The 21,343-nt window shown below is 36.2% G+C and overlaps 2 protein-coding genes across 4 annotated transcripts in view; both read right to left on the bottom strand.

The window, feature by feature from the left end:
• The window catches only part of SLCO1C1 (solute carrier organic anion transporter family member 1C1), a 63,009-nt gene extending 57,137 nt beyond the window's left edge, over positions 1–5,872 (bottom strand). The window contains exons 1-3 of the mRNA XM_032593917.1: positions 5,734–5,872; positions 5,306–5,441; positions 454–623 (exon numbers count right to left, since the gene is read on the bottom strand). Coding sequence (XP_032449808.1) covers positions 454–582 — 129 coding nt within the window. The 5' untranslated portion in view covers positions 583–623; positions 5,306–5,441; positions 5,734–5,872. The remainder of the gene's footprint in view (positions 1–453; positions 624–5,305; positions 5,442–5,733) is intronic.
• An 8,002-nt stretch (positions 5,873–13,874) lies between these two features.
• PDE3A (phosphodiesterase 3A) overlaps positions 13,875–21,343 on the bottom strand; it is a 311,127-nt gene continuing 303,658 nt past the window's right edge. For all 3 annotated transcript variants that reach the window (XM_030321890.1, XM_030321891.1, XM_030321894.1), the window contains one exon: positions 13,875–21,220. In XM_030321890.1, coding sequence (XP_030177750.1) covers positions 20,979–21,220 — 242 coding nt within the window. In that variant the 3' untranslated portion in view covers positions 13,875–20,978. The remainder of the gene's footprint in view (positions 21,221–21,343) is intronic.

Raw genomic sequence — 21,343 nt, 5'->3', positions numbered from 1 at the left:
TAGATGGACATTTCATAGATTAAATGCTATCACTATACTTAGCATAATATCTGGTACATGGTAGAAATTGAATAAACATTAGTTTCTTCTCTCTCATTTCAGTTTAGGAGGGGCATTGAAATGGGGCCCGAAAGTAATATGCAGTAACAACCTACATGGTAGAGAGAGACTACTGCTTTCACTGCCTGATAAAGTGTGGTTTCAATAAGTTGCATCTAAGATCGCTTTTTAAAAAGGAAAAAAAAAAATTCTTCTAACTCATATGGAAAATATGTAATTACATAGAAACATGAATTATAAAATTGTGTAGCAAACATCTGGATGGAGAGTCAAAAACATGGACTCCACCAAATAATTCCCCCCAACACCCCCTCCCCGCCCCCCCCAATTCTTTGTTACTCTTTAGTTCACTACATAGGGTTATTTGTTGTTTACTGTTGAACTGCTTGTTACCTTCAGTTCACCACAGCACTGTTGTTTCTCCTTTGAGGAAGAATATTCTGTTGTTAAGGAAGGTCGCCCGACAGGTTGCATTGAACTTTTGCAGAATAACTGGATATTTTCTTTGGATGAAGTGTCCATTATGAAAATATTCCTTGACTCTGATCCTGTCAAGGTTGCTTCTGACAGTAAAAAAACAAAACAAAACAAAAATTCAAATCCACTGTTTATTAAATAATGTTTTTATTTCACAGATCACAATTCTGGAGACATAGTTTGATATAAGCTACCTTATTTTACCACAGAAGTTGGCAAAATTTTTCAATTAAAATTGACCAGTATATTTGATTAACTAATCCAGCTATCAGGACTCTGTAGCCAACATTCTTTCTCAATCCCTCCAGCTTAAGCCTCATTATGGCAAAGAATAAATTTAAATGTTGTCTTTGGAATAAATAACGAGGCAGAATTTTGCAAACTTTGTGGTCTTGCCAGCTTAAACTAGAAGCAAGCAGGAAAGGAAGAGGAATTCAACCATTTGAATATTGATTCATTAAAATTAAGTCATTAAAGCCTTTTAATCTATCTTAACAGAATGGGTAGAAAAGATTGATGCCCCTTATAGGTCCCTGTAGCACACTGTTATTCCTATAGGTCCGCAGCATCCAAAGTAAGGTTTAAAATATGGCAAAAAAGAGAAGAGGACCAATTTATGTATCATTTTAGTTTGACACACAAGGAAGGAGCATGATTTGTGCCTCAGGCTTACATTTAATTCAGGCAAAAGTTACTTTAGTGCCTTAAAAAAAGATGGCCTCCCTTCCTACGTTTAATTTTCCATCCTCCTGTCCTTACCAAGCCCTGGACAGTTTCACATGCTCTGAACCTATTTTCTCCTATTCATATCTGTATTTACTTTTTTAGGATTCTGCATGGCTCAATACCTGCCTGAAAAAATAAATTAAGTGAAGAGATTGAAAAAACAAAATAACTTCTGGATCACCCTAATGATGCATTTGTATGTTAATAGAAATCTTGCATATTTTCATAAAACTAATTAAAGGAATAACATTAGGAGTAAAATTTAATGTATTTAGAAATTTAGGCTTATTCTGCCTATGAATATATTACCTTGACTTTATGTAATACTTATTCTGTGTTTCCTAAACCTCATCCTTCACAGTTTGAATTCATAGATAATTTCTCAAAACTGAAAAATCAAGAATTTATTTTGAAATATGGAATTAAATATCAAAAGTAAGACATGAACAATTAAAACTGGAGGGGATTCCTCTAGGGAGTGAGAAATGAGTGGAGAAGGGTAAAGCAAGGGCCTGTTTCTTTCTTTCTTTTTTTTTTTAGTATTAGATTTTTAGATTATTTGATTTTTAGATTATTTGATACATAAATTTAACTTTTAAGAAATGGGCAAGGAAAATTGAGTGAAACAGGAAAAAAGTTAAAAACCAAAGAACTAAACAAAGAGCAGATAATACTAAGCTAGATCAAAAGACAAAGACGCATTGGGGTGCCTGGGTGGCTCAGTGGTTAAGCTAAGCATCCCACTTCAGCTCAGGTCATGATATGGCAGTTCTTGAATTCGAGCCCCATGTTGGGCTCTGTGTTGACAGCTCAGAGCCTGAAGCCTGCTTCAGATTCTGTGTCTCCCTGTCTCTCTGCCCCTCCCCTGCTCATGCTCTCTCTCTCAAAAATAAATAAAGATTAAAAAAAAGAAAAGACAAAGACCCAAGAATACAATATCAGTGAGCTCTAAACATAGATGTTTATAAGTATAAAACATAGAAATTATGCACAATATATAGAAATAACTTCAAAGTCTTGACCAAATAGATAACTTTCTGGCAAATATTAATTACCTGTACTGATACAGCCGAGAAAAGAAAAATAGCCAAGGGAACCATTAACAAAAATACCCTGAAACTATCCTCTAAGCAAAAATACTAAGGACAGATCCCTTACACAAAAATACTAAGGAGTACTTTAGTAAGGGATACCCTTCAAAGAGAAAATATTAAGTAATTAAAACAGATGATAAAAATCTCCATTCATTTAAAAAAGTCAGAGTTGGGGCGCCTGGGTGGCGCAGTCGGTTAAGCGTCCGACTTCAGCCAGGTCACGATCTCGCGGTCCGTGAGTTCGAGCCCCGCGTCAGGCTCTGGGCTGATGGCTCAGAGCCTGGAGCCTGTTTCCGATTCTGTGTCTCCCTCTTTCTCTGCCCCTCCCCCGTTCATGCTCTGTCTCTCTCTGTCCCAAAAATAAATAAAAAAAAAAAAAAAAAAAAAAAAAAGTCAGAGTTATATTGACAGCAAAATCTCATTTAGATAGCACAAGGAAAAAAAAACACTTCAGCTGAAACTTAGAGATGCTAAAATTTTAAATAAAATACTAGTAAATCCAAATTAATTTATATTCTGTAATTAGGATCTAGTTTACAAATGTAACAATATTAGGAATTTTATTTACCAAATCATTACATTAATGAATGTATACATTTATAATGTTACATGTTATAATGAATATCAAAACATCACATTGTACATCATAAATTTAGACAATTTTTGTCAGTCACATCTCAAGAAAGCTGAAAAAATCAAAATAAAAAAAAATAATAAAGTTTCAGTAGATGCCAAACACCAGGTGATAAAATTTAACATCCATTTCTGATTAAAAAAAAACCAAAAACACAACTTCTAAGAAACTAAGGACATAGAGATTCTTCTTTACCGTGTTCTGATACCCAAGGCCAACTTCTTATGTCCACTGAGTCACTGAAACTAGTTTTCCAGAACAATGTTTTGTCAGAACAATGAAAAGGGAGTCTGAGAAACATTGGGTTATGCAATGTTACATAGGTTTCTCTGCTAAAAGACTACTGAGTACCTGTACCTTCATTAAATTGCTGGAGACACACTGCCAATAATAATAATAATAATAATAATAATAATAATAATAATAATAATAAAAGTCAAAACATCTAAATGACCTAAATGTCTAACAAATTATGGTCTATTTATGCAAGAAAATTTTTTGAAGCCTTTAGAAATTAGGGTAAAGAAGTAAATACACCTATATAGAATATTTTTATTATAGAGCTGATTTTAAAACTTCATGGTACAAAACAATATACATAATACACTATTTTACAACAGAAGCATACATTTTCACATGTGTATATGCATCAAAACGAAGTTTCAGAAAGTCTAGATATAAAGAAAAAGTTAACACATTATTTCTGGTTGGTGACACTGTAGGCAATGTTTTAAAAATGTTTTGTGTTTCATATTTCCTAATGTTTCTATAACGAACATACAAAAATATTTTAAACATTAAAGATGTAAAAATATCACCAAGCAAGAAATATATACCAGAAAAAATTTAAATTTAATTCAAATTGGCCTACTGTTTCAGAGCTTCAATATATTATTTCTGGCCAGTTATAATAAAGCCAATGGACCAGAACAAATTCTTTAATAATTAAATATACTATCACTTACAATAAATCTATCTTTAAAAGATTCAAAGGTTACTTCTAGAATGCTAATGCTAAAGAGAAAAACAATCATGTTGCAAACAATATTAAAACCTTGAGACACCAAAACACACTGTCTTCTTATATTTGGGAGTGTTGACACAAAAATCACTCTAATCTAGAAGTAATGACAAAAATAAGAAAACTATAGTCATCTTAGTTGATGTTGTGTTAGGGCAAAATAGGATTCAGCTTAGAACACTGGCACTGGATATTTTCACTGAAAATGTCATTTCATCTTGATGGCTAATTTGCATATCACCTCAAGAATAGTCTGTTTCAAGGACACCATGTTTATGAGTATTGAGCTCTTCATTCCTGTGTGAGAAGAAGAAGGAAAGCTCAAGGACATGAATGGAAAGATCCTCCAGATTTTCTCCCTCTCTCTATTCATTTGCAGTTGCAGCAGTAGAGCAAAAGCACACAACTATTTAGAAGGATTTGCATTTGGCAAATCCTTAATTGTTCTTCCACCACTTGAACAGATTCCTCCAGGAAAAGAGTTATGGCAAAGTTTTCATCCAACATCCTGGGTTGGAGTAGATCTTACTCTGGAGGCCAAAGAAAAAGAAGCCAACCGCTTTTCATTTTTTTCACTTAAAAAAAAAAAACGACAGAATTCTCTGTTCATATGAGTTTGAAAATGAATCTTCTGGTCTTGAAAGAGCATAGATGGCCTGAAAGGGTGTAATTGGATCACACAGAAGCCCTGAAGCTCTGTGCCCTAATCCTGTGACATAGATTCCATCCATAGTCAAACTCCAAAGACTGCTAGAGAGAAAGTCAGAGAGCAACCCCCAACACCCTCTTCTTTTAGTCTCATGAAGAAACCCTCTGGACTAGCTTGTCTTCTGGACACCAAATAATGTCATGGTACTTGCTAATACGAACTGTGAGTTGTTAAGAAAGCTAAGCCCCCTAATACAAGTAATTGTTTGTGTCAGATTCAGATTTAACAAGTACTATTTATGTGCTAGGTGAATTATATACTTTTGGCTGATCCTTAAAACAACTCAGCAAGGTTAGCATTAGAATTCCCATTTTACAGAAAATTATACAACTCAGAGCTGTTAAGTGACTTGTCAAGAACTACCCAACCAATAAGCATCAGAGTCAAAATTTGAACCCAGATCTGAGTTGATCTGACTTTAACCTGTGTCCTTTCCTATTTCTATTAACCTGACAAGGGCCCAATTTTAATGGTGTGTATGGATAAGATACTTGTAGTGCAGAACTGAAAGGTTTATTAGCTGCTTTCCTATGAGAATCTGGTGTGATAGTCACAAAATACAAAAGCAGAGAACTAAATCTTACCTGGAGGTGGAGATCAAAGACAGCCAATTCCTCTCAACTTGCTCAGCAAGAGGCTGGACCCCACTCCACAGACTGAAAGAGGAAACTGGGGTGAATTCTACAGCAGCTCTGAGCAGTTCTGCCAGGTGGGGAGAGCCTGGATGGACACAGACAGAGCAAATTAGGGGAAAGAAAAGATGAAGGGCATGGTCTCACCCCTGGGCAATTTCGACTCTTTCCTCTTTCCTCCTGGCCTCTTTTCTCTGGCAGTCTGCAGAGAACAGGCCACGCTGGCAAAGCCACTGACGTGCATCTCAGCTCCCAGGGCACAGAGAGAGCTGAAGCTTTTGAGCCATTTCTTTGCAATTTGCTGCAAGTTTAAGGCCACACGTGATAAAGCTTTCTGTATGGGAGAGAGTGAAAAGAGAAAAGACCACTTGTGATCTTACTTGCTGATTCCCAGAAACAAAACTCTGCAGGGGGCAGAGGGGAAGGGAACAGAAGCAGGAGGAGGGGCGGAAGTCTGTAACAAAGATCCCTCCTTCTCCTTCCAAGAAGTTTTTAAGCCAGCTGCTCCTTGAGACATCATTGGGATACTTCTGTTTAAAAAAAAAAAAAAAGGCTCATAGGCTAAATCTCTGTGTGGTTTCTTTTCCCCCCGGGATTCTAGAATCTTAGGGAACACATACCAGGTCAGGATCAAGGCTCTGCAGAGTTCTTTCTAGAAAGAGTTAATTCTCAGACACAGGATCAGTTGCTCACATCCACAATTTATAAGGATCCAATAGAAAAAGAAAAAAACAAAACAACATTGGATTTTTCAGCATCCACTTGTTCATGCTATCTAAATTCTAAGGAGAGAGAACTCCTTGCACTGAAAAATTCTAAAATTACAATAAATTCTTTTTCCAAGAGTACCATTTTAGGAGGATTCTGAGCCATATCAGCTTGCATTTGGTTATGGTAATAAATGAATTTGCTACCGGTATCATCCAAGATCCATCATATTCTTAAATGGCTGTGACTCTGACCTGGTCACTAAACTTTACTGAATTTCAGCTTCTTCCTCTGTGAAGCAGAATTTTTATTCAAAATAAACTAGATTCATGGGGCTCTCTTAAAGATTAAATTATATGAGCTATTCAGAAGTATATTCCAAATAACAAAATGTTATAAATGACTGGAAAGTATCATCACTACATATACAATTTCAGTTCACACAATGGTAAGGATCAATAACCAAAAATCAAAGGTTATAAGCACATTTCACTACAAATGAAAAAAAAAAAAGATACAAATAAAGTGATAAATCTTACAATGAGGCAATGGTACATTCAGATTCTGAAAGACCAAGTATTTTATTTTAGCAATCAAACTAGCTTTTGCTAGTGAGCAAGCATTGCAATAGGTCTTGTATTTTCAATGTGTTTAACAGTGTGGCCATTAGTGCATTCAAAGGGAAGCAGTGTTTACTATCCCAAAGTGCAAAGAGCCTACGTTTCCTCACCAACAAATGGAATTTTCCCGAGAGTTTAATTTGGTCTATCCTCAGCTTACTCAAGTTCACTCTCTAACATGATTCCTTTCCTGACCTCTTCAGTCCACAGTTAAAGTTACAGTTTTGAAGGTACATACTACTTACTTTACACAATATTCAGCACTTCTCATATGTAGTCTTTCATTGGACTATATCCTACTTCCGTATTTTAGATCAGCAAACTTTTCCTGCAAAGGGTCAAATAGTAAGTACTTTAGGTTTTACAGGCCATATAAACTTTACCATAACCACTCATCTCTGCTGCTGTGGTGTGAAATTAACCATAAATGAATGAGTTTTCTAGGGCTGCATTAACAAAGCCCCCACAAACTGGGGAGCTTGAAACTGCAGAACTTTATTATCTCAGTTTTGGAAGCTAAAAGTCCAAAACTAAGGTGTCAGCAGAGCCATGCTCCCTCTGAAACCTAAAGAAGGGATTCTTCCTTCTCTTCTACCATCAATGTTTGCTGACAATTGTTGGAATCGTAGATTCATTACTTTAATCTCTACCTCTATTGTCTCATGACCATTGTCTCTTATGTGTCTCTGTCTTCTCCTATTCTGAAAAGGACAGTCATAGTGAATGAGGACCCATTCCAGTGACCTCATCTTAACTTGATCACATCTGCAAAGACCCTATTTCCAAATAAGGTCACATTCACTGATACAGGGCATTAGGATTTCAACATATGTTTTTAGGGGGGAGGACACAACTTAACCCATATCATTCATATTGTCATTTCCCTCCTTACCTGGGTTGTTTCACATAACTGTTTTAATCACTCACTTGCACAGCGCATCACTTCCTTTGTCCATTGGTCAATTTGTTCTTCCTTGACAAACCACAGTTGGGTTAAATTCAAATTTCTCTCTACTCTGTATTTACACCCACACTGTTTTAAATAGTTGAATAAAAACTCATTAATATGACATAAGGGCTTATCTTAAATTTATGACCACTGACCTCACTGAGTCTTAGAGGCATTGTTAAGCATAACTTTTAATAACTTAATCTCTTTCCCTTTCTTCCAAATGACTTCTCTCAAACCCTCACCATTTCTTTCCCAACTTTCATTATCAGCTGATGACCTTGCTTAGGGAACTCACTGATGAAATCAGGAGAGAAATATTGTACTCTTCCCCCACCACATTTACTCTCCATCTGCATTTGTATTCATCTGATTTGTTTCCTCTTCTATTCCTATGGTTGTATGGTCCATGTTTCTAAGACCAAGCTTTCATCTGTACTCCTTACCTAAAATTCCTCTTCTCCAATTCTTGTCCCACCAGCTCTTTTTTTTTTTTTTGCCTCCACTACTCTACCACAACTACTTTCATAAATAACATCAAAGGCCTTCACATTAATAAATTCAGCAGTTTCTGGGCTTCATCTTCATTGAGCTATTAGCAGAATTGCATACCATTGATTGTGTCCTTCTCTTTAATCCATTCTCTTCACCCGGTTTTTATAACCCCACACTCTCTTTGTTTTCCTCTGGCTAAGTGGTCATTTCTTGTTAGTATTCATTGCCACAGCACTCCACAGTTCAGTCCTTAGAATATCTTCTTTGCCTTATGTACATATAATCCCAAATCACCTCATCCAGGCTCATGGCTTAAAATGTCATTTATAATTTAAGATGAACCAGGTTAAGAAAAACTTGGTAGTCCTATATTTGAAGCAGGAGTTTTCAGTCTGAGTGACATATATCTTAGCTCTGCACTGAAAAGGTCTAAAACCAATGATCAACCAGTAGCAATAAGTGCAACCAGCACTGAATTGGGTCTATAAATGCTATATAAAAGGAATTATGGCTTCTCAATATGTGATTACTACCAGGTCTGAGAATACAAGATGAGCCCAGAATATTTGTCATACAAAAAAGCAGGGAGGCCTTGAAGACTAGATTGTGCCCCAGTAACTCATGGGCGAATTTGAACAAGCTCCCACTAACCAACTGTAGGAAATTTTCATCGTTAAGAAAAGTAACTGTAATGGTTGAAATATATAGAATGTTTAAATTCATGAATTCATAGCACTCCATAAAAAGAACATGTTAAACTCTGGATGCTTCTAAGGAACCACTTCAATACATTTAAAACTGGTACTTAGGAGAAAAATTACATTTATCCTGTCTTTCCTAGTCATTAGAATCATTAAAATGTGAAGACATTTTTTTTTCTGTATAGAAGTATTCCAAATAATGAACAAAAAAAGGATGAAAGAATTAGAATACCATAATTTTCAAACCTCTAATGAATTAATGCATCTAGGTAATGGTCACCAACGATCAGTAACAATACAAAAAAGAAGGAGCTATTTTAACTATCTCAATGGACACTAGAAACTTGAAATATCACCTCTGAAATAGCACTCTTCCCTAGTTCAAAAAAAATCTTACCAAACCTCAGTTTAGATCTAAATATCAGTTCTTAAGAAATGCAGGGAAGAGAGGAGTGAGTGCCTGGGTGGCTCAGTTGGTTAAGCCTCCAACTTTGGCTCAAGTCATGATCTCATGGTTCATGAGTTTGGGCCGTGCATCCGGCTTTCTGCTGTCAGCACAGAGCCCACTTCAGATCTTCTGTCCCGCACTCTCTCTACCCCTCCCCTGCTTGCGCTCTCTCAAAAATCAATAAGTGTGAGGGGAAAAAAAGAAGAAGAAATGCAAGGAAGAGAAGAACATGCTAAATGAAACTATAAAGGTGCAATCAGCAAAACCCAAAATGGAGACTCTCATTAAGACAAACAACTATTTTTTTTTTTTCCCAACCAAAAGTGCAAGAAAGAAAGGAAACGGGTCCAATTAATAAATGGACCATAGACCTTAAAATACACCTCATCAAAGAGGATATAAAGATGGTAAATTAGTATATGAAAAGATGTTCCACATCATTAGTCATCAGGGAAATCCAAGTTAAAGTGACAGTAGGACACCAATACACGCCTATTAGAATGGCCAGATTCCAGAACACTGACAACACCAAATGCTGGTAAGGACTTAAAGCAACAGGGACTCTCACTCATTGCTGGTGGGAATATAAAATGGTACACACACTTTGGAAAACAGTTTAGTGGAATCTTATAAAACTAAACATATTCTTCCCATAAGATCCAGCAACCACACTTCTTGGTATTTACTCAAAGAGTTGAAAACTTACATCCACTCAAAAACCTGCAACACAGATGTTTTTAACAGCTTTATTCATAAAGGCTAAAACTTGCAAGTAATCATTTTGTCCTTCAGCAGGTAAGTAAATAAATAAACTGTGGTCCATCCAGACAGTGGAATAGAATTCAGTACTAAAAAGAAATGAGCTATCCAGCCATGAAAAGACATGGAGGAACTTTAAATGCTTATTTCTAAGTGAGAGAAACCAACCTGAAAAGGCTACATACTGTATGATTCCAACTATATGACATTCTGGAAAAGATAAAAGTATGAAGATAGTGAAAGACCAGTGATGGGCAGAGGTTAGGGCTGGCAGGGGGCGGGGGGCGGTGATGAACAGGCAGAACACAGAGGATTTTTAAGGCAGTGAAAATATTCTGTATGATACCATAAGGACAGATACATGTAATTATACATTTGTCCAAGCCCTTATAATGTACAACACCAAGAGCGAATCCTAAGGTAAATAATGTACTTTGGGTGATTTATGATGTGTTCATAAATGGTCCATAAATGGTAAGTTCATTAATGGTAACAACTGTGCCACTCTGATAGGGAGATTGGTAATGGGGAAGGCTGAGTGTACAGGGGGCAGGGGTATATGGGAAATCTCTGTATCTTCCCCGCAGTTTCACTGTGGGCATGAGCTTCCATCATGTGGAACAACCATGTGGCTAATATGCCTTCTTTATTTTCACTGTGTTCCTCATCCTATTCATGATTTGTAGAAAACATAATTAGAGCCCCCAAAGAAGTCCACCCCATCATCCCCAGAAAATTATAAATATGCTAAGTTACATGGCAAGAGATTTTTCAAATGTAATTAAAGATCTTAAAGTAGGGAGATCATCTTGGATTATCTGGGCCCAATATCATAACATGAGCCCTTAAAAGGAGAGAACTTTCCTAGCTGGAGACAGAAGGATGCAGCAGAAGTCAGAAAGTCTCAAAGTGTAAGAAGGAATCAGGTGACATCACCAGTTTGAAGATGACGAGTGGTGAGAGAAGCAATGCCTACAGGAAAGAAGTTGCCTGAAGACCCTGAGAAAGGCTCTCAGACATCAGCTGGCAAGGAATGGGGGACCTCAGTCCTATACCACAAGGAACTGCATTCTGCCAACCACCTAAATGAGTTTAGAAGTGGATTCTAGAGACTTCAGAGAGGAGTCCAGGCTGGCAAACACTTTGGCAAATACTTGATTTCAGTCTTGTGAGAGACCAGAAAGAGAGTCCTGCCAAGTCCCTCTAGACTTCTGACTGGCCAAGCTCTGACCCAGTAAGTCACCATTGTTGTGGTAATTGATTGTTGGTTTGAAGTCACCAAGTTTGTGGCAATTGATTATAGCACAAATAGAAAATGATTACATAATCATTAACTACTTTGCACTCTCTGAAGACCAGGACTTCTCTGAATTCACCTTTGGCATCTTACAGGGAAAAGGCAGTCAAATTGACAGTAGAGTAAGCACAAAGTATGAACCAATATGTTCTCCCTATGCCCATCCAGCTCTAACTGGCCCCAATAGCCCAAAAGATCTCAGCCAGCATGGGCAGCCTGATAATTCTTCAAATCTGACAAATTTCACCAGAAGTGGACCTTGGGCTCCTTTATAAAGCCAGCAATGATGTCAGAAAGAATGATCAGGACCTGAAGTAGCTTCAGGATTAAATAAGCTTAAATCGATCCTAATAAGCAGAAGAGTTTCTAATTATTTAAGAACTGATTTTATTTCATTTTTCTTTTCATTGGTTGGGGTGTACCCATATCCCGAGCTCCACATCACATGGCTCAGCAGGCATAGGGGTGATCTGTAGAGCTGACCCAGGACACACTAAACTGATCTCCAAGGCAGTGGCTATGGTCATCCCTTTGCCCTGGGCTGAATCTCAGGAGCCATTAGAAGATACCTATCATCACTTCTCTTACCCAACCATGTAAATGAACATTTGCTTACCTACGAACAGTTTTGATAGCACCTAGTTGCAGGAAGGAGATGAAGGTTGGGACTGGAATTTCCAGCTATTGCTTCCTTTCCACTGAGGACATCACTGTAAAAGGAAAGCCTTGGGAGAGGGATAAAGTTTACAACTCAAGAAGATACTGTCAATCTTCTGCCCTTTTGTGCTGTGATTGGAAGTATGTGTGTGTATACAAAAGAAAGAAAATATATGTATACAGTGTGTGTAAATACTCCACTGATAATAACTTGCCTAAGACACAGAAATACAAATGATAGATGGTTAGTTCCTTTGGTGAGGGATAGTTTGGGGCCAAAGTGAAGAAAGCTACAAATATACCAAGTTTAGGAGCAGGGATTTTGCCTAACAGGGAATGAGGGAAATCTGTATGTGTAGCTTAAAGAATTAATTCCTTGGAAACTGTGGATAAAAATCACATTTGCTTTTTTTTTTTTTTTGTCTGAAGACTGTATGTTTGAGTTAGTTAAAACACTCTGAATGTTTTGAATCGTTCAGTTTTCTCAAACTTTCGAAGATGCAGAACAAAAATTATTCTGAGTCTGTACAACCAAATATCCCATGTATTAGGCATCAACAGACAATCCGTATAGGACAAATTGTAGTATTTATAGGATCAATGGCAGAGCTATTTTATAGAACTCTGCAGCTGAATGCCAGAAATCTAGGTATGTTGATTATGGTGTTAACTATTTGATTAGACAAAGAACACAGCTTAGTTACAGAGAGATGAAACTAAGAATTCATCAGCAATAGGCAAGGAAATGTGACCATGGGGGAAAAAGCCCCCAGGAGTCCTTAGGAATTGTAGGAGTCCAGCAGATGTCTCACTATGGCATGTATAGCTGGGCACAAACCACTGCATTTGGATATGAGAGGGAAGGATGCCTTCAAAACTGGACGGAGGGCTTGGATTGTACAAATAACTACATCAAACATAATACCACAGAATTATATTTATATTATACATTATTTTCACATTGTAACATCCACATTGATCATCTGTGACACAATTCTAATAATTTTGAGTATATGTTTACTGTAATATTTATATATATATATATTAAAAAATCAAGAGGCACTTCCAGTAATTCTGGCAAAAAAGGAGCATCAATATAGTGTCTATGCTAAAAAATAATAAAAATAAATACAAATTAATATTTTTTCTGTACAATTTTATGTTTTACAAAATATTTATCAGCTATTAACTAAATCACTTAACAAATAATTTTGATAGGAAGATACGAAGTATTGCTACATGTATTAAGTGTGAGATACAGGTGTAAGGACAAGATTTACTTCAATTGCAAAATGATCCCTTAAGTCCAATGCTTCACTCTTGGGTTTCTAAAAGTTGATAAATTTGGAGAGTTGTTAATAAACACGTTCAGTTGAGAGTGGTAAGAACTACCTTGTTAAAAATTGTCATGTGCAAAAGACATTCCCTATACTGTTACTTTGGTTGCTACTTATTTGAAAATATTGCTTTTCAGGAATACTAAATTAAGTTAATGTAATACTCTCTGGTTTGCAAATACCCTACAAAGTCAAATATTTGGGACTTACTAATATAAACTTTCTAATGGCAGTTTTTTTGTTTGTTTGTTTTTTCTTCTTAGGAAAAGGAAGAAATAATGACTGATCAGAACAACTGTTCCATCGGGAATCAGAAATCCATTTCAATACCAAATACCAAATCAAATTAACCAAATCAGCCCAAACCAAAAATATTCTACATTCAAATTAAAGTTCTTTCAGTTGCATATACAAATATTACGATAGAAAGCCAGGAAGAATTCTTACTCATTGTTTTGCACTGAAAGTTTTGAATATTTTTAAAAGCACCGATTTTTCATTTTCTGATTTGCATGACCAAAATCTTTAGGAAGAAATATCAAGGGGTGGGTGGGTTCAGTGATATTTATTTCCAGTGCTCATCAACTAACAAACTGTCCTTGTTGGAGCAAAAAATGGTATGCATACTTCTGTGAGAATATATCAAGAAATGAATTGACACTCAGATGGAAAACAAAAACAAAAGCAAACCACCAGTTAAGCAAACACAGTATGGCAAAAATCCCATGCAGATATTTGACAGAATATTAAAAAATAGTGATTATATAAAAAAACTAATGAATAAATATACACTAAATGTCAAACCAATAAACCCCACTAACAGGTAATATATAGGTAATTAGGATTATTATTTAAAGATAGCAACACTATAGTACTGGTTTATGCTTATAACTAGCTAAAACATAATATGTGATAGGAGTTTTTAAGCCATAAAAATAACCAGTTAATTTTCAAAAGAAAGTTGACGGAAAATTCTAACCAACAAGTTATATACACAAAACATCTTTAAACAACTACTTTTAATTTTACATTAAATCATCTAAATATTTTGCTATTATATAGGGAGTAAAATTACTAGAATTAAAAGAAAAAAAAAAGTCCTTCCCATCAAAAGGTACTCAAGCAGCAGTTTCTAAGTTCTAAGGGCTAATTCACATTCCAAAGCATGTGTACGTGCTGACTGTATAACGGAAGTCAGGGCTGAAATATGGATCCATTAAGTGTCTTTACTCAAGAGTAACTGATAACTAAATTGGTTTATCACAAAGATGGAGGGGTGTGCTGGCATGATCCTTCACATTTTATGTTGTGTTCACTCCTGATCCATAACTTTTTTTTTTTTTTTCTGCTTTCTGGTACCATGGACTGCACAATGAAACTGGGTGTGGAGAGTTGTAACTTAGGTGAAGGGTATTCTTATTCCTTATTAGGGCGGAGAATTTCTGATCACTTTTCCTTGACTATTTTGAGTTAGAGAAGTAGAACTGAAGAGAAGTCACACTTTTCTCCTATGAGTTTGACTTTCTTTTTTTTTTTTAAAGAGGAAAGGAAGAATTCCCTGCTAAAATTTGTTTCATTTGAAATAGGTACTTTTACTGACACTGAGATTTTAGTTAAAGCAGTAAAGCTTTAACATGATTTTTAAAAATTTATGTTTCTGTTAATGAATTTCAAATTCCGACCTACCATTTGATCAGTCTTGGCAGATGAAGTAGTGGGTGTAGTTTATTGCCTGGTCAGTGCTTCATCTGTGAAAGTCAAGATTAATAAGATTTAATTATTTTTAGTAATGAAGATAATGTATTTGGCTTTTTAACAGTGTTATAATTTACTAAAATATAATCTACATTAACAGACCATTTACTTTAAAACAATCTAATCCATGAAAAATTGCTGGATAATACATTCCTTTTTTTTCTGGACAAGTCTGAAAAACTCAGGCTATAATTTGTGCATTTCATCTAATTAAATTATTGGTACTAAGTTTATTTTTATCTATTTCATGTATTTCTTGAACCTGCCATAAAACAATTTCCTCCCTGAGGCATGAGAGATATTAGAAAAATAATTAAATATTCTTTCCAGTTTTTTATGACACAATAGTAGTTGTAATTCTATCAATATATTTAGCGTCTCTCTACCATGGAAGGTCATTTTGTGAGTTTCGTTGTAATTGAATAACAAAAAAAATTTTAAACAGCTTTGTTTCAAAAAATATATCAAATTTAAATATTTTTGATAGTACTTACATACGATGACAATATTACTCTCTGAAGCATTTTTTTAATGGATTATTTGCATGCTTAAAGAACCTCTTCTTGATGTGAAGCAATGAGGAAACTTTTCTGAACAGGTACATGTTCACTATCTATCAAAAGAAGGGTTGACTTCTCTTCTGTTGAGGGAAGCAGAAATCCATGAATACCAATGCCTTTCAAGTAATCAACCTTAGGAGTAGAATATGGAGAAGAACCCGCTACCTTTAGATAGGAAATTTGGGCTCATTTTGCAACCTGAAGCACAGAGCAAAAGCTAATTTTGTTTTCCATCTCTATACAATTCCATATAATTTATAGTCTTACTGTACTAAAATAATTTACGGTGGATCAGTATTTTTGAATCTGCAGATGTTAACATGGAGTTCCACCAAATAATAAAGCTTTAAGGTTTAGTTTTGGGTCTTTAAACATATTTAGCAGGACAATGCCTAATTATTTTTTGTCACCACTGTTAACCTGTTTGAATGATGTGATAGTATGAATGTAAAGATCACTCAGGTAAGGTAAAAGCACCATTAGGTAAGGTAAAGTTGCAGCATGGTAATAAATGAAATGTGTGAGGTGATACGCAAATTGCCATGGTATGTAATATAGACTGAAAAATCTGTTCTTCTCTGATCATGGATTATCAGTGCTAAACATTAAAAATACCACGCAAACCTCAATTTAAGTTGCTGAATGCATTGTTTATAGTTTAATTAATTCAGTGCTTATATGCACTGAATATGCAATCAATCAAATATGCAATAAGAATTTGAGTATTTACTAGAGGAACAAACTGATATGAATACAGGTGGACCTAAAACTTGCATATTTTGCCCTGATTAGAGGTTCTAAGAGTAATTTAATTTTGGAATGCTCCTCGCTTAAAACGGCTAATTGGTCTCCTAATCTTATGGTGGAATTTTGTTGAACAGATTAGAAAAACAGATGAACAGTATCAGTAAATTCAGTTTCCTTTCATGGAAAAATCACAAGAGAAATGAATGACCTAGAACAACGATCATAAAGTACTTTGCTGCTTGTTAGGAGCGAAGGTGAATGAAAGAAACTCAGTTTGGTTTCGAAGTATACAGAATTTTAGATATCAATGGTCTGGAGGTAACCTATGAGCATTTGAAATTTTACTGATATTTTTCTTTCCACACACAGGAGCTGAGAATCCCTAGAATAAGGAGAATCTTGATTTACCCCAGGCTATGAAAGCTTACAAAAGTTGGTTTTACTGGAGGCTTCTGCCAGTTTGAAAAGACAGTTTATTTCCAAAGTGGCATATAAACCAGGAAAGGCATTAAGTGGGACTTAGGGTTAGGATGGAAGAAAGGACAGTAAGATCCTTACTGTGGTTTTCATTATTATTTTAGAAATGTTTCAAAAGGTGAGGACAATGGAGATCCCCATACTGACAGCGAAGCACCAAAAATACCTCCCAAAGTAGGCTAGAAATGATTTTTTGATCAGTCACTTCTCATTGGTCAGGAATTGTTCATCACACAAATATCACTTATATAAAGCAGTCATTTCAAACTTTAGACTTTATTTACAATGATAATTTGCATATCTTTATTACTTAGAAAATAATTTATATTTTTCCACCATTTAAACAAAGAATAGGCCTGAGTCTCATGCCTCTTGCACAGCTTTTACCTTCAAAGAAAGTTCTCTGGGCACGTGACAGGGGACGTCGGGAAATCGCAAATCAAGAGAGGCAGGGGACATGAGGAAATCACAATACATACATGTAATACGAACAGTCTGCACATCGTACAATCCCTTTTCTTTAGTTTTACTGGGATTGCAATAATTAGGGGTTTGTTCTGGAAGTCGATCAAAACGGAACATATAGAATTGGGTATTCTGTTTTTAGAAAATGAGTATTTTCTTAAACATGAGGACATTCCTTCACTTGCCAGATGAAGACTAGTATAGATCTGTCCCTGTACAGTGCTACTATCTTCATCTACTGAGAGAAAACCAAATCTTATAGAAATGACAAATAAAATTTTATAGTTTAGAGAAAAGCTAAAGTGGTGTTCTCACCAAGGAAACGATATCCTAAAGGTTGGCTTAGTTGGATACCTGGAAAGGACATTATAATAGCATGCTGGAAACGACAGTGATGACACTCATAGTAATACCTGGTCTTTTCCTTAACAGAGAGCAACCCCTAGCATCAAGGTCACCAGCTCCGAGTTTTCCTCCCTTTGGGTTTATGGCTGTCTGTACAATGATCCTTTTTCCTAAATGGGCTACAGATTCCTTCATTTGAAAGACCTGAGTTTACCTAAATGGCACCTATAAATAGGCTCATATAAAAATGTAGCAAATTGCAACAAACACACTGGCACCACAGGGAATAAGCTCTGGAGTTGGAAGTGAACACAGTAATACTGCTGTCACCAAGGAGGGGGAGAACATAGCCAGCAGAAAAGATCTTTTTATGCCCCTGGTCATCCTTTGGGATGTACTGAATGTGTATGAAAGGGTCATCCTTGATCTCTATTTCTTTATTTCAATGGACTTTTAGCTGTAATATCCTGGCAACTGATTTTTGAAGAAAAAAAGGTGATCAATCTGCCTGGACTGATTAACACAATTTGGGAATGAAGAGGTTCTAAGTGCTTAGGCCACCATTATTTCAGGTACTTTAAAACAGAATAAACACAACTGGGTCATTTGCTAAGACCTCTACTCTGGCAGCCAGACTGGCCAGCTTTGACGCAGCACCTGCCAATACACAGTTATAGACTCGTGACTGTTTTGCTGTCACACTACTTGCTCCACAACCTATATTTGTGCTCACTTTCACCTGTGTTTTAGACACTTGTCATACGACATTTGGAGAATGGGGAAAGATTTGTTTTGTTAAGTAATTAGGTACAAGAGATAAACAAGCACATTTTTTCCCCCTCTTCTCTTATTTGCAAGGGAAGGAAAACAGTTAATGTCACTGGGGAAATGCATTGGACTCACAGTAATTTTTGCAAACATGAGACACAAAAGCATTACTAAGAAAATGGAAAACATCTCAATAAATCCTGAATAGTGAAGACCTAGTGTTAACACAAAAATATGAAATTATTCTCATTTTTGAAGCAGAGTCTGCATCTATTTGATCCTTTTTCATATTTTCCTACTTAATGGGAAATCTGCCCCGAAATTGTGTTTACTTTCGATTATATTATGTTTGCCTTATTTGAAAAATGCCATGGGTTAATGTAAAATCACTGCTTTGGAAAGGAAGAATATTCATTTATGAGAAACAAAAGCATTTTTAATGTAAACACTCTTTGCTATGACTTCAGAGGAAAGAAAAATTAGAAATCATCAAGGTTAACTTAGAAGCTAAGATCGTTTCATTGATGAACAAGTTCTTCCGTACATAGTACTGAAGGAGGAATTATAACCAAAAAACATTGGCAAGAAATGGATACCAATTATAAAAATTCGGTATTGGTTATGCAAGTCTTTCTCTTTGGGAGACATGAACCCCAAAGTGACCTAAAAGTTCAAAGTTCCTAGGAAAAAACATTCTTTGTGGCATCTTCCTTTAATTGGCATAAAATAACTATCTGATTATCATTTAAATTAGAATAGGTAGATATGTGGCTGTCCTTAGACCTCCGTGCAAATGATTCATCACTCTCTTACTGGGCTTGGAGATAGATACAATGTATAAAAATGGTGATTAAAATATAACTTTATAAAAATGTTTCCCTTTTCCTTTTTTTAAAAAAAGAGTTTACTATCTACAGAAACAAAAAAAATCTTTATATTTACATCAAGATAACTATTCATGACAAATATAATAATATGAAATAAAATATTGAAAGTGAGTATCAACTTTTTAAATAAGGTTTGGCTCACAGCATAAACAAGTGTAGATGAACAAATAAAAAAAAAAAAGACTTTCAATAATAGGCCCAGTACCCAAAATTCCCTCTATAATTTTCCCTGCCAAAAGAAACATGACAATGGGCCAGATTGCAGACAGAAGCTACCTTACCCCATGGCACATGGAACACCACAACAAGGTTGTCGTCAGTGGGACCTTCACCACCCAAAGCCAATCTTCAACAGTTGCCCAGAATCAGGCTTTCACTACGTCAACAAACACCAAACCCTAGGTTGCAATTTTCCCCCTTCATCTCTCGCTATATGTCCCATAGTGGGTTTCTGTTTGCCTTTTTTTCTTCTTTTCTATCACACATTTTGCAGCATATTTAAGACATGGAAGGTCACCGTGAAGAGCAATTCCCCCAAGTCTCCTCTGGCAACTTTTCAGAATTCTAACCTAATTAAAAGATCGGACTTCAGCCCATTCTTAGGTGTTTATGTATAAAGAATGCCATCCCCTTAAAAATAGTTGATTTGATCTTACATGAGTGACAGACATACTCACAGACAAACAGCTCCTATACATTCATTAGGCAAGCAGATTGGAAAATGCCTCAGTCTTCCAGGTTTAAGGCCGGCGATAGAGCGCCTCCAAGTGGTGCATTAGCATAGTACCAATCCCGTGGCCCTCTCACCAGCCTGTGAATACCCTCCCTCTTCAGAGGGCCCTGGACTGAAGCTAAATGGAGGAAGGCATTTGGAATGGCTGCGTCTCAGACACTCCAGAGTGAACTGCCTTCCGTTTGTTCAGATGTGCTGAGTCATCTGCTGCAGCTATTCTATGAATGACTAAAACCATAAAAATCTCTGTTGACATAAGCACATACATACACACAAGCATGCTCTCTCTCCTCTCTCTCTGTCACACACACACACACACACACACACACACACACACACACACACACACACGATATCGGCAGGATGTAGAAGAATTCAAATAATGCTCTGGAACTTTCATCCGTCAGTACTAAGAGCAAAAGCTCCTTAGTTGGTAACTTACATTCACTGCACTGTTTCCCTGCTAAGCCGCCCCATTTCCTCTGTGAATTGTTTTCCTTTTTTTTTCCTTTATAACTTACTATATCACAGTGACCACTATATATCTTAATATGAATGTTACTAAAGTGTGGAGCCAGTAACCCTGGCTTTCAGTGTGCATGTGCGTGTATGTGTGTGAATATGTTTTACATGTATCTACGTGCGAGCTTATATACACACACACACATATATACTTCTTCCTTAAAAAAAATCCTTGGAAGCTGGTGTTGCAAATGTGAAAGCTTCTCCGAGCAAGAGTTTTTAACAATGTACCTCACTGTAAAAATAAACACTTAAAATGCGAAGAATTCCCAAATGCAATAGCTGTTTGCCCATCTTCTTGTATTTCTACAGTGTTGTGTCTAAGTGTTGTGCTGGCTTCAAAAGAGTCTGTGACAAGTCACTCTGTTGGGAAACACAGCTCATTATATCCATCGTCACTGGTTTTGCTTCAGGGTTGGGATCTCCTCTCCTCTTGGCTTCCCTTTCTCTTCCTCTTCTTCCCTGATGGCCTGGATCTGTTCTGAGGAATGCTGTTGGGGTGACTGGTCCAGGGATTGACTCTCTATGCCCGCCAACCGCTGTTCCTCTTCAATGACTTTCTTCCACATCTTGTGGTTCTGCAGGAGGTGTTGAGTTATTTGGCAGTAGATTTTCCTCCTTTTGAAAGTTTTCTTTCCTGAGAAAACACCAAATTACTTATTTGTGTGCTGAGTACATGGTGGTTATTTTTTTTCACATCATTAATAGGAGCTAAAGTACCAAACAGATACATATACCACTTGATTTGTGTATCATCATA

The sequence above is a fragment of the Lynx canadensis genome, chromosome B4, assembly GCF_007474595.2.
Source record: "Lynx canadensis isolate LIC74 chromosome B4, mLynCan4.pri.v2, whole genome shotgun sequence".
NCBI classification, from domain to species: Eukaryota; Metazoa; Chordata; class Mammalia; order Carnivora; family Felidae; genus Lynx; species Lynx canadensis.
Note: the sequence above shows the minus strand (reverse complement) of the source record. Positions and strands in the feature narration are given on the sequence as shown.